The 12994-nt window shown below is 43.3% G+C and overlaps 1 protein-coding gene across 1 annotated transcript; it reads left to right on the top strand.

Moving 5' to 3' along the window:
- The first annotated feature begins 88 nt into the window (after positions 1–88).
- Positions 89–12681, top strand: dhx29 (DEAH (Asp-Glu-Ala-His) box polypeptide 29). The gene is made up of 28 exons (XM_026173505.1): positions 89–233; positions 2279–2352; positions 2455–2568; positions 2661–2790; positions 2897–3039; positions 3120–3251; positions 3463–3589; positions 4587–4745; positions 5388–5556; positions 5637–5757; positions 5879–6268; positions 6342–6608; positions 6694–6837; positions 6922–7098; positions 7934–8074; positions 8209–8353; positions 8476–8596; positions 8684–8768; positions 8900–8988; positions 9503–9631; positions 9825–9900; positions 9984–10208; positions 10478–10614; positions 10877–10967; positions 11071–11373; positions 11474–11605; positions 12043–12139; positions 12410–12681. The coding sequence occupies exons 1-28, from the start codon at positions 107–109 to the stop codon at positions 12463–12465; spliced, it is 4101 nt and encodes a 1366-aa protein (XP_026029290.1). The 5' UTR covers positions 89–106; the 3' UTR covers positions 12466–12681.
- The last annotated feature ends 313 nt before the right edge of the window (positions 12682–12994 follow it).

Genomic DNA, 12994 nt, shown 5'->3' with positions numbered 1-12994 from the left:
TTCGCTCTTGATTTGATATCTTTACATCTGTCCGGCAATTCGCCGATGTCTTCCCATCACTCAGGCACATAAAGGACTCAAAAGCGGGCAGCGTTTGGATGACCTAATGGGGGGGAAGAAGAAGAAATCGCCACCGCAAGCAAGTGCTCCAGCCGCACCGGGGAATGGAGTGGTCGAGGAGCCGAGGAAACAGGCAGCCACCAGCAAGCCGGCTAAAGACAGCAAATCTAAAGGTGAAAATCACTCACAGCGTGAACATTTCACTCCACGGTTAAGGCGTTTGCACTGTATTTTCACTCCAATTAATAAGATTTTAGTATGAATTTAGCAGGCAGAAATATGGAGCATGACATGGGTTAATCACACATATTTTCCTGTACTATTACTGGATTTACTTTTCTTAACATCAACAGGGGCGATTCTAGGTTCAAACTTTTAGGGGGGCTCAGCTCCCAATCATAATGTCATGCATGTAGTGCCTTGTAATTAACATTCATGGAATATGCTGTTTCCAAATGAAGTTAAAGAACCATTTGTGGCAAAACACATAAGATTAGAATCATGCACAGCATTATTTCAGTCTCTTAATCACATAGAGGCGGTCCACTAAATCATCAAGCACTTTACCTTCCTCTTGGGTTGGGATCGACACTGATCCATTTTTAGATTTTAAAAGCATAAAAGTGCCTTTTAAATTGGCTTATTACATGAAGCCTTTTGACTTTGTCGGAATCTCTGTTTAAACAAAACAAAAGAAAATTTAATTTCACTAAATTACAAAAAGCTCTGGCGAAAATTATGACCTTTGTGTTGTTGGGGTCTGTTTCAACCCAGTTATAATATAAGACAATAAAACAATAATTAGTGCCAAAACGGAAATCATAAACACACTGTGAGCTCACTAACACAGTCAGAGAGAAGTTAGGGGCTTCTCTCTTTAACTGTTTGTCTCCTTCCCTGAACAAACAGCCCCCTTTATCCCCACTGCTTCCCGGACACAGTCACCCGGATGGAAATGGACAGATGTGTACAGAACAACTCAGTTTAGTCGGTTCCTGGCAGAATACACATCTCCGGTTTGCAGCACAGCAATATGGATGACCCTCATAGAAGGAGGACAGTATAGATTATCAACAGGAGGACAAAGATGCATCTGATCTTGAATGAAAAAGAAGTCCATGGTGACATTTAGAATGGCAGTGATGAGGAATAACTGGATGCCTGCACTGGTGTTCTTGTTGAAGTGTTGAGATCCTGCAATGAGACTGCTGATAGTCTTTAGGATGCTGACAAGCTTGCTCCCATCAGGGATGTCTGGGTGAGATGGGTGCAGCTCCTTTGTCTGATGCTCAGACCAGGGCCAGAGGTGACGTAAGATGAACGTTTTCCAACTTATACTCCTTCTGGCAATACATCCAGCAAGTCAGGTAAATACGACTTAATGTGAGGGATGCAAAAACCAGCTGTGCATGGAATCAAAGATGACTGGAGGATTTCGAAAGGCAAACCGGCGAGTGGTTAAAAAAACAAAGGAAAACATCTAGTCCTTGATTTGACTACTGAACTGCGGGGACACAGTATCACCTATGACAGTTTCTTTACCATCTCTGATCTTGAACAAGAACTTCTCAGGATGAAATGTACCATGGTGGGCACAATAAAACAAAACTTAACAAAACAAAAGAAACCTGACCTGCCCCATCAGCTTCGCAGGTAAAGGGCCGAGCTCCACTTTCTTCAAAATGTGCTTTTACAGACACTCCTGCAGCTGCTCCAAATTGTCCAAAAAAGAAAGAAAAAAACTTTTGAAAAAAGTTTTTTTTTTGCCCTTTTCTTGAGGTAAATATGTAAAATAAATAAATAAATAAATAAATAAATAAAAATAAAAAACTTGACCTGTAAGACCACAAGTTTTACTGTAATTAATAATATAAAAATATAGTTTTTTTTAATTCTCTTGAGGTTCAAGTTACCGTTTTTGTTTTTGTGGTTTTTTTGGGGTTTTTTTAGATAACGTGAGGTATGCTGTAAAACGATAGGGTCTGGGGGCTATGCCAAAAAATTAAATCAATATTATCTTGGATAAGGTAACAAACATATTGGAGGATGAAACAGTGTTTTCAGGGTATTTTGGGGGATATTTTCCAACCTGTAAAACAATAAACCTGTTAGTAAATCAATGACATGATTTATTTATTTATTTTAAACGTGAATAGTGGATTAACTTGAAGTCTGACGCAGTGGTGTCTGTTTGTTGCTCTGTCTGTCCTCACTCCAGCTCCGAAGACCTACAGTCTTACCAACACCGCCCAGGTGGACACTGGTGGGGTCTCCGATAAGTCCATTCTTAAAGTAAGTCAAAAAGCTTATTATATTGTGTCAAGTAGCTTTCACGTTTAAAAAAACAACTTGTATTATTATAACACTGGGTGTGATTTTTACCTTTCAATAAAGGTTGCTATCCAAGCTGACCTGGAGAAGAAGATTATCAAATTGATCAATGAGTTCAGACAGGAGAATGGCGACAAGGGGCCCATATCAGGAAGACTTACAAGCAAGAAGTTGCTGGTAAATACAAAACACTTTGGTTCCTTCCAGCTGACTCACACTGAGTTTTAGTGTTTTGCATCCCTGCTGTTTTTCTCCTGATGTGCTTTCAGGACCTGTACACAGCTCTACAGAAGTTTAACTTTAAAAGGGAGCACATTGAAGAGGCGATGAAGAGTAGCATCCTGTACGGAGGAGATCTCCATTCTGCTCTCGACTGGCTCTGCCTCAACCTTAAAGATGGTAATACGGCATCAGCAGGCATCCAAACATCATTATCGTCATCATCATCGTGGGAGTCCTTAAAGGTAGAAGAGTAACTTTCTGGATTTATGATCTGTTTTGCTAGAGGAGCTGCCAGATGGTTTTAGCCAGCAGATGCAGGAGGAGAGTCAGAAGAACCGGCCTCGATTTCAGCCTCCAGTCCAGCAGAAACCTGCAGCTCAGGACCCTAAAGTGTCAAACAACACCACCCGCAGAGAGATCACCAAGGTTTGTACAGAGAGGGTGTGTTCGACGAAAAGGAGGTGTTCTGTCAAATAGTTTCTAAGTGTGTGTGTGGTGCTTGGCAGGCCACAGAGAAGGATGAAGCTGCCAGCATGAAGGATTGGATCTTAAGGTATGCAGAACAAAGCAGTGAAGAGGAGGAAGAGGAAGGTGGGAAGAAGACATGCAATCCTGAACTGGAAGAGAAGTTTGATCCAGTAAGTACAATCAGAGCCACTGAATTCTGAGATTCTCTTCATTTACAATTATAAGAGAAAACAGACACATATTCCAAAATGTTAAACTAAGGCTATGAGATTTTCTTACCAGCCTTTGTATGATGTTAAAAATGTGATCGTCTTTTGAAGTAAATGTCATTTAGGAAGTTGATTTTTCATTAATATGTCTGTATTCTTTTTTGTTGTGTAGAATGACAGGTATTTGATACTGACTGCTCAGCTGTTTGACGCTAAAGAAATGGCAGCTGCTGCCAAGACCAAAGCAGACAAGGCGGGGCAGAGGATGGCACAGGACAGGATACGCATCATACAGCAAGGTGTGTGTGCGTGTACATAAAACTAAGACAACGCTGTAAACTCATTTTGCAAAAGAAAGCGTTTACATACACTCACAGGCCACTTCATTAGGTACAGTTTGCTTGTATCAGGTTGGACCCCTTTTGCATCCAGAGCTGCCTTCTTCGTGGCATATATTCAGCCAGGTGCTGGAAACATTCCCCAGACATTTTATCCATATTGATATGACAGCATCACACAGTTGCTGCAGGAAGCTTCCATCACAAGATGGGCACACTGTGGTCATAAAGGGATGGACAACATGTGGTGTTTAAATGATGCTTAAATGGTACCACAGGGCTCAAAGTGTGGCAAGGAATTATCCCCAGGCTATTACCATCACCAGCCTGAATCACTGACACAAGGCAGGATGGATCCATGCTTTTATGCTGTTTACTCCAACTTCTGAGCCTACCATCCGAATGTAGCAGAAGAAGTCAAGACTTATTAGGCTGGGTGATAATTAGGTGACAGGAGTGGAATCTGGTGTGGTCTTCCACTGCTGTAGTCCATCTGCTTCAAAGTATGACATTTCGTGCTTTCCCAGATGATCTTCTGCATACCTTGGTTGTAACAAGTGTCTGTTTGAGGTACTCTTGTCTTTCTATCAGCACAGAGCAGTTTCTGGCCATTCTACACTGACCTCTGACCTTTGGCATCAACATGGCATTTTCACCCAGAGGCCTGCTTCTCACTGGATCCTTTCAGTTTTTCAGATCATTCTCTGTAAGCCCTGAAGATGGTTGTGCACATGAGCAATCTGAATGATCAGATGGTACCAACATGCTCGCTTTGAACTCCAGGAAGGTGTTTTGACCATGTTTGAATTACTGCCATGTGATTGGCTGATGACATGTTTGTGTTAAGAAAGCAGTTGAACAGGTGTCCCTAATGAAGTGGCCTGTGAGTGTATGCTATTTCCTGTGGGGATATTTAAGTTGTTTTTTTAAAATTGAACACGGTGTTTTTATTTTCTAGAAATGAAGCAGCTGGAGTCCCACCCTATGTTCAATCCAGCCATAAAAGTGGTGGACGCCCCTCAAAAAGAAAAGAAAATACTTCCTGCGAAGGAGGACAAAGAAGAGCTCGGCTTTAGTTTATTTGAACAAGCTGAGAAGGACCCGCCGGCTGAGAAAGGTACACGGGTACACTTTGTGAGCCAAACTGACACATAATAGAGGCTGTGCGTGTTTTATGCATCGTATATTAGCTTTAGGGAATGTCACAGTTCAGGAAATTGTGTGCAACTGCAAAAGCATGCTTTATGGATTTAAAAAAATCCATTCACAAAACTGAATACCGTAACATGTAAATGTGAGTTTGTCCTCAATGATGATCTCTGCTCATGGTTTGGGTGAATCGTAATAATCTGCAACGGTGGTCAAAGACGTTGAGGGAAAATGTCCTTCATTTGTGTAAGGTAGAAACGTGTAGGATGTTTATGTTGTTCACAAAGGTGCACAGAAGAGGAAACATTTTTTACACGTTATTCAAAGGGGACCTATTATGCTCAGTTTACTTTTTTTCACTTATGTGCTAATAGTGTGGCTTTGCAAGATTGATGGTTCATAATAATCCTTCTTTATCTTATACTGGACCTTAGTGCAACTGATCATTTCATCTGCAGTCTGAAAGAAGTCATTGTTGCCACGTTTAATCAGCATCCAGCGCGTTTAATGAACGCATCAGCTGATTTACTGTAAATAAGGACAAGCATTAAAATGTGCACTGTAAGATCCCTTTGAGAATCTGACCTTTTCTTACTTTTCTTTCTTGCAGTTGTGAAGAAGAATGAGCCCAAGGACATCCGCAACTTTGACTACACGGCTCGCAGCTGGACCGGAAAGTCTCCCAAACAGTTCCTTATTGACTGGGTCCGAAAGAACCTGCCAAAAAGCCCGCCGCCTGCTTTTCATAAGGTTGCTTGCGGCAGATACTGGAGATGCAAGTGAGTGTGTCTCCGTGCTTCTGGTTTTTGGTTCACGTACTTGGCTGTTTCACGTATTCCAAGTGATGTCTTTGCCCCAGAGTGCGTGTTCAGAGGCCAGATGATGTTCTGGAAGTTTGTCCCACCATCCTGACAGAGGACAGCATGCAAGCTCAACATCTGGGAGCCACTCTGGCACTCTACAACCTGGTTAAAGGACAGGTAGCAGTCACAGCGTACATGATGCAGTAGTTTTAGGGGTTTGGCCTGCTACATTTTGGCTTTGTTTTATTCGTCTTATGTGCGCGCAGTGAATTCTCTCCCCTGTTATTCTCTCACAAAGTCGGTGCACCAGCTGCTTCCTCCAACCTACAGAGATGTGTGGCTGGAGTGGAGAGACAGCGAGCAGCAGCAAGAGGAGGAGAGCCGCACTGCTGCCAACAAACCTCGAGACCAGTTCATCTCCCGCCTGCTGACCAGACTCAAACAGCAGCAGAACCAGAGCCAACGGCAGGAGTCTCAGTCCCAAGGTAAGCATGCATCGAGCGCAGATGGTGATGAAGAGCCAGAAGAATCATGGGAGAATTTGGCCGGTCTCGATATCGGGGAGAAAAGACAAGAGCAGGAGGACAAGAGTGAGAAAAGAGGTGGGAGGAGGGAGGTAGCTGATCTGGAGGCAGCCAGAGAGCTCTTATTAAAGCTGAAGAAGTCACCGCTCGCCCGCAAACTGCAGGTAAATACGCTTTAACTTCTCCACGTTTGCACTGAATGAAGCCGTGTTATTAAACGTGCGTCCCACCTTCAAGGCAGAGCGAGAGCAGCTTCCCGTCTTTCAGCACCGACATCGAGTCCTTGAGGCTTTGCAGCGCCACCCTGTGGTGGTGGTGGCCGGCGAGACTGGTAGTGGGAAGAGCACTCAGATTCCTCAGTTCCTCCTGGAGGACCTGTTGACCGGGGGAACAGCGGCACAGCCCTGCAACATCGTGGTGACTCAGCCACGCAGAATATCTGCCATGAGTCTGGCGTGCAGAGTCAGCCAGGAGCTAGGCTGTGAGGATGGACCAGGGTCAAAGGTGAAAATGCTTATTTTTTTCTTTTTTTCTACATGTTTATCACACCGTAGCCTGCCGTACTGACCCCGTTTCATCTTGAATTTAGTCGTCATTGTGCGGGTACCAGATCCGGATGGAGAATCAGTCCGGAGACTGGACGCGCCTGCTGTACTGTACCACTGGAGTTCTGCTGAGGAAGCTACAGCACGACCGGCACCTCACCTCTCTCACTCACATCATCGTAGACGAGGTACTTACTTACAGCTATGGATGCATTTCTTCTCATCCTCCTTCTTCTTCTTCTAATTCAGCATATTAAACTCCATCCTCTCAGGTCCATGAGCGCAGTGTCCAGTCAGACTTCCTGCTAACCATCCTAAAGGATGTTGTGATGAAGAGATCTGATCTGCAGCTGATCCTCATGAGTGCCACGGTGGATTGTGACAAGTTCTCCAACTACTTCAACCGCTGCCCAGTGATCAGCATTCCTGGCAGGACCTTCCCAGTGGAGGTAAGACAAGCTTTACCAGTTTGTTTTCATTCAGCATCCAACCGTGGACTCCAGGGGTATAAGCACTGGAGGACTTTTCTTTTTTAAGTCCGTAAGTTATGAAGTTGTCTTGTTAGCCTATCCTTCCTGTTATTCTGCTCTCTGTCATTTCTGACCTTAGGCATGACCAGAGTATCTCTAAACTTTTAGTTGCTGTAAATCTTGAGGCTTTCAAAGATTTTTTTCTACTCTTGTCTCCGTTTAATGTCAGCGAGAGTGGATATCCTTACCATTTCAGTCCCACTCACCCGCTGCTCTAAAACGTTTGTTTACAAGGGGGAGCCAATTGGAAAAAAGATAACTTAAGGGAGGAGGAGCTAAATTGGCTTGCTACTGACGATTAATTGAGGCGCTGCTCCAAATCCAGGGTTACTGGGAATGAGGCGACTCTAAATAAAATTATCCATCCATTTTCTTCCACTTATCTGTGTCCGGGTCCCCAGATAAACACCGAATTAATTAACGTGTCCTGGGTCTACCCCCGGAGCATCCTCCTGCTAGAACATTCCCGGAACATCTCATCCTAATCAGATGCCTGAACTACCTCAACTTGCTCCTTTCAATGTTAACGAGTAGCGGTTTTACTCTTGAATGAGTGAACTCCTCACCCTAAATCTAAGGGAGAGGCTAGCCATCCTTCGTAGAAAGCCCAAAATGATAGAACTGCAAATGACGCTGAATATCAGGGATGACCTGTATGTGTTTCTGGCCACCATGAATGAAAGTAGGGAGCAAGGATAAGGCCAAGAAGCTTAAACGTTTTCAACAATGTGTGTGTCTTTGTTTATTCCTTCAGGTGTTTCATTTGGAGGACATAGTGGAGCAGACGGGATACGTCTTAGAAAAGGACTCAGAGTACAGCCAGAAAATTCTTGAAGAAGAAGAGGAAGTGACAATCTCTGTCACACAAAAAGGTGGCAAGACTTTGCAGCACCAGGTAATGTCGGCTATCCTTACCATTTTGTCTTGTCCTTTTATGCCTCACCAGGACTCTGAAACAAGAGTGGACTGTCACTGTCCTGTAAATTATTCCTAAGTATGAGCTCATCAATGTGCGCCCCGTTGTTCCAGGAAGTGATAGTGAGGGACTCGTCCTCGGGCTGGGACCTGGGTCCTGACCTCGACCACTTCAGCAGCAGGACCCGACATGTGCTGCAGTATATGAACCCTAATAAGATCAACATGGACTTGCTTGTTGACCTCATAGACTACCTAGGTACACAAACTGGCAGCATTTGTCACAGATTCATTCATGTTCTCTATATTAAATATGAAATATCCGGGGTTTGGTTTGTTTTTTAAAACTTTGTCCTGTTTTGCTGTTGGTGCCGCTGCCAGACAAAGCTCCACAGTTTGTGGATGTGGATGGAGCCATTCTCGTGTTCCTGCCAGGTTTGGCTCATATCCAGCAGCTGTTCGACCTGCTGTCCTCAGACAAGAGGTTTCGGGATAAAACCAGGTGGCGTGCACGCACTGATCAGTAATCTAAAAGAAGTGGTGACACAAACTTCCCCCTGCCTCACTGTCACGTTTGTCTGTCTTGAAGGTACCGGATTGTTGCTCTACACTCAACCCTCTCATCGAAGGATCAGGCCGCTGCCTTTACAGTGCCCCCTAGTGGGGTTAGAAAGGTACTTCAAAATGTTCTACAATCATAGAAACAGTCAAGGAAATATTATGTGAATTGTATTTCGCATCATAACTGATCCTTCCATGTGTTAAACAGAACAAAAATCCTGTCTCTGCTTTGTGTCACTTTTAGATAGTGTTGTCGACTAACATTGCCGAGACAGGTGTGACGATTCCTGATGTTGTGTTCGTCATCGACACTGGGAAGACCAAAGAAAATAAGTAAGACCTCAAGAACAGCAACAGAAATGGATCTTGTCCAGTATGTTCAAGTCCACAAAAGTTGGAAAGTTGTGCAAAATGTAAAAAAATCACAAAAAAGAATGCAATGATTTACAAATCTCATAAAGCCGCAATTTTATTCACAATAGAACAGAGAAAACAAATGTTTAAATTGGAGAAATGTACCAACATTTGAAATCTTTTATACGGTCAAATATGAGATTTGCAGATCCTTGAATTCTGTTTTTTATTTAAATTTTACACAGAGTCCCAACGTTGTTGGAGTTTGGTTGTCTTTTTATTAGTGGGAAGACAATAAAGATATTGGACAGTTTTTGACCACGTGGCACTAGATAATAAACAAAAAAATTACCCCAAATCTCTCAACCAGATTTTATTGTATCATGTCATTTAGGAATTTTTAGGAAAAGATGACCCAAACATGAATAATAAGTACCTGCTTGTGTGTTACATGCATAGACATAACTAACTCCACTCTGTCGTCGTCTTTCAGGTATCACGAGAGCAGCCAGATGAGTTCCCTGGTGGAAACGTTTATTTCCAAAGCCAGCGCCCTCCAGAGGCAGGGAAGAGCAGGACGTGTCAGAAATGGCTTCTGCTTCAGGCTCTATCCAAAATACAGGTATGAAGCTCATCGTCCACTAATGCAGAGAGCTGGATGGAACCAAGTCCAGAAAGCAAGAAATACTTCCTTATATCATCTTATCAAGAATGCAGTCAGCAGAAAAGACAGTAAGCAAAACCTTTCCAGTTTTAGGTCATGTGCTAATTTGTTGTGCTCTTTTTTTTTTTTTTAAACACCCTCCTAAATTTAGGTTTGATATCTTCATGGATTACTCCATTCCAGAGATTCTGCGGGTCCCACTTGAGGAGCTTTGTCTCCATATCATGGTATCTACACCGTTCTGATTCACACAGAAACAAAAATTCCCACACAGGGAAATCACTTGACTCCTCTTCCTCCTGTCCGGTAGAAATGTCAGTACGGCTCCCCGGAGGACTTTCTGAGCCGCGCCCTGGATGCTCCTCAGCCCCAGTCGGTCAGCAATGCTGTAAACCTGCTGAGGAAGATCGGAGCGTGTCACCCTGATGATCACATCCTCACCCCTCTTGGACACCATTTGGCGAGCCTGCCGGTTAACGTGAAGATCGGCAAGATGCTCATCTACGGAGCCATCCTGGGCTGCCTGGAGCCCATAGTAAGTCTAACTGTGCTGTGTGGTTGGTTCCAAGCGTGTGAGGATAACATCTTGTTTTGTTGAACTGTTTTAAAACGTCTTAATGCATTTTCAATCATCCAGGTAAATAAATCTCCAAAAGGTGATTCTGTTCATCTGGACGTAGCATTTTCAAGTGACTTATACGGGATATGACACATACGGGATCACCTGTAGTGATCCCGTATGTGTCAGGCTGAACTGTTTTGTTTCATATCTTCCAACTAATATTAACTAGAGACTTGTTTCAGGCAATCATCGCGGCAGCCATCACAGAGAAGTCTCCTTTCTTCACACCAATGAATAGAAAAGAAGAAGCGAACCTGGCCAAAGCTGCACTGGCAATAGCCAACTCCGATCACCTGACCATCTACAACGCATACCTGGGGTACGAACCAGTCTGAAGATTTTAAAAAGGCGTGGGTTTAATAATTTTATTAGAGGAAATGTTCGGGAATCATTTCCTTTCTTTGACAGTAACATTAGATATGCATTATTTTAGATTTCTTTGTGGTTGTGAGTCATCAGGAGACATTCTACATCTATTAAAAGAGCAGCCTGAAAAGAAGCCAGGAGGCCCATTACGATAAAAGTCAGGACATTCAGGAAGGCTATTTGTTACTTACTTGTGTCCATCATCATACTTTCAGGTGGAAGAACTCACAGACTGACGGCTCGAGAGGAGAAATGTCCTACTGTAGGAAACATTTTCTTAATCGAACGGCTCTCATTACAATAGAGGTAAAGATTCGAGTCCACTGCACGTTCATTACTTCATTTTTTATTAGGATTAGTTTTTCTTCTTCCATCTAATTCCATGTCGCTGACTCCATCTTCCCTGCAGGATGTGAAGCGCGAGCTGATGAAGATGATGGAGCAGGTGGGTTTCTGGTCGTCTCGCTCCTCGTCCTCCTCCAGCTTAAAGCCGCAGGCGGCCTCTATGTCCAAGCAGCAGATCTCTGTCCTGAATGCTGTGCTGACTGCTGGACTCTATGACAACGTGGCCCGGGTTTTATGTACCCCTTCTGTGGACGTGCTTGAGCGCGTGGCCTGCACAGTGGAGACGCCTCAGGGCAAGGCTCAGGTCCACTTTTCCTCTGTTAACCGCAACCTGCAGACGCACGGCTGGCTGCTGTACCAGGAGAAGGTATGGATGAAGAGTGTGTGTGTGTGTGCACGCGTGTGCGAAGGCCTTATCAGTGATTCACACTTGTGTTTAAAAACATGTTCGTATTTTTTATCCGCAGGTGAAATACACCAAGATCTACCTTCGAGACACCACTCTGATTTCTCCTTTCCCCATGCTGCTGTTTGGAGGCGACATTGATGTTCAGCACAGAGAGAGGCTCATCACCTTGGATGGATGGATTCATTTCCAGGTCAGAGGTCACGGGGATTACTTTAGGATTAGTTTAATATAGCTTCCATTTGAGGCAATTTGAGTAGAGTGAACTCATTGTCATGTTCAAGAAACCAGTTTGATGATTTGAGTTTTGTGACATGGTATGTTCAACAGAAGATGGTACACTGATGGTACAAAATATCCTCCACACCATCACATCACCACCATGCTTTGGTGTTGTTCGCACCAAATTTTGACCCTACCATCTGCAAAAGTAGAAATAGAAAAATGCTGCCCGTCTGTTCTCAATTTCTGCTGTTGCAAGCTTTTGTCTAATTTTGGTGAGATTGTGTGAACTGTTGCCTCAGTTTGTTGTTTCCCAGCAGTTTTCAGCAGTTTAGATCTGCTGATCTAAACTGTGTTACTGAAAAGTGCTGCAGAATTAAGTTCTCTTTGTGTCGCTCTCGTTAAAAGGCTCCTGTGCGGATCGGTGTGATCTTCAAACACTTGAGAAGGTTGATGGACTCTTTGCTTGAAAGGAAGCTGGAGAACCCGAGGATGAATTTGGAGGGTAAACCGACACATTCTATCACCAAAAAATGTCTTTGTCACCACATAATGTACATAGTACATAGGAAATGAGTCGTTATACTGAGATACAGACAAGTGTATTGTTGAATTTTGTCTTTTCATTTGAGTTTTCTTCACATATTGCTGTGTGGAAATGGAATTAAACTAGCAGTGACTAAAATTGTGCCCAAGCTGCTCTGGAAACATTTAATTGTTTAATCGCTTAGCTAAGCTACATACAGACAGATCTAACTCAGTGTTCTTGATGTAGGTGAGGCGACAATCCGGATAATTCTGGATCTGATCAAGTCAGAGTATGCTGCGTAACAACAAAGCAACTGAGGATCTGAACCCCACTCCACCATGCAGAATAAACACCGTTATGATGCGTAGCAGCCAGTGGACAGAGGAAGTGACCTTTCCCAGGAACTCTTTACTCACATTGAGGAGGACTGTACAATTTGAGATGCATAAAGTCATGTTGAAATGTACGGGAAAAAAAAGCAAACAAGACCACAAATAAAATAAAGCTGATTTGTTTTATATTTGAAATGGTTATTTTGTCATGGATGATGATCATGGGAAAATATTATAGCTAACATACAACCTGTATAAACACAGGGATCAGAAAGAGCCTCAATTTACAGTGCTGTGGAAAAGCCTTGAGCCACCTCTCATTTCTGTAGTCGAATCTACAAAAAATGCCAAAGAAAACACAGATTACCGGTAACAGGCATAAAATAGTGTTTTTGAACCCAAAGAGCTATTTGCTGAAAACTTGGCATATATAGAAAACTGTACAGAGGAGGACAAAAGCAGTTGCAGGTATAAAAACTATCTACAGCAGATTAACAGT

This window comes from Astatotilapia calliptera, chromosome 7, assembly GCF_900246225.1.
Source record: "Astatotilapia calliptera chromosome 7, fAstCal1.2, whole genome shotgun sequence".
Classification (NCBI taxonomy): Eukaryota; Metazoa; Chordata; class Actinopteri; order Cichliformes; family Cichlidae; genus Astatotilapia; species Astatotilapia calliptera.
Note: the sequence above shows the minus strand (reverse complement) of the source record. Positions and strands in the feature narration are given on the sequence as shown.

Excerpts from the sequence above, each read along its gene's own strand:
- dhx29 (XM_026173505.1), top strand. The coding sequence starts at position 107 with ATGGGGGGGAAGAAGAAGAAATCGCCACCGCAAGCAAGTGCTCCAGCC. Across the intron at positions 6,838-6,921 it reads CTCACATCATCGTAGACGAG|GTCCATGAGCGCAGTGTCCA; the intron begins GTACTTACTTAC and ends CCATCCTCTCAG. Across the intron at positions 9,632-9,824 it reads AGGCTCTATCCAAAATACAG|GTTTGATATCTTCATGGATT; the intron begins GTATGAAGCTCA and ends TCCTAAATTTAG.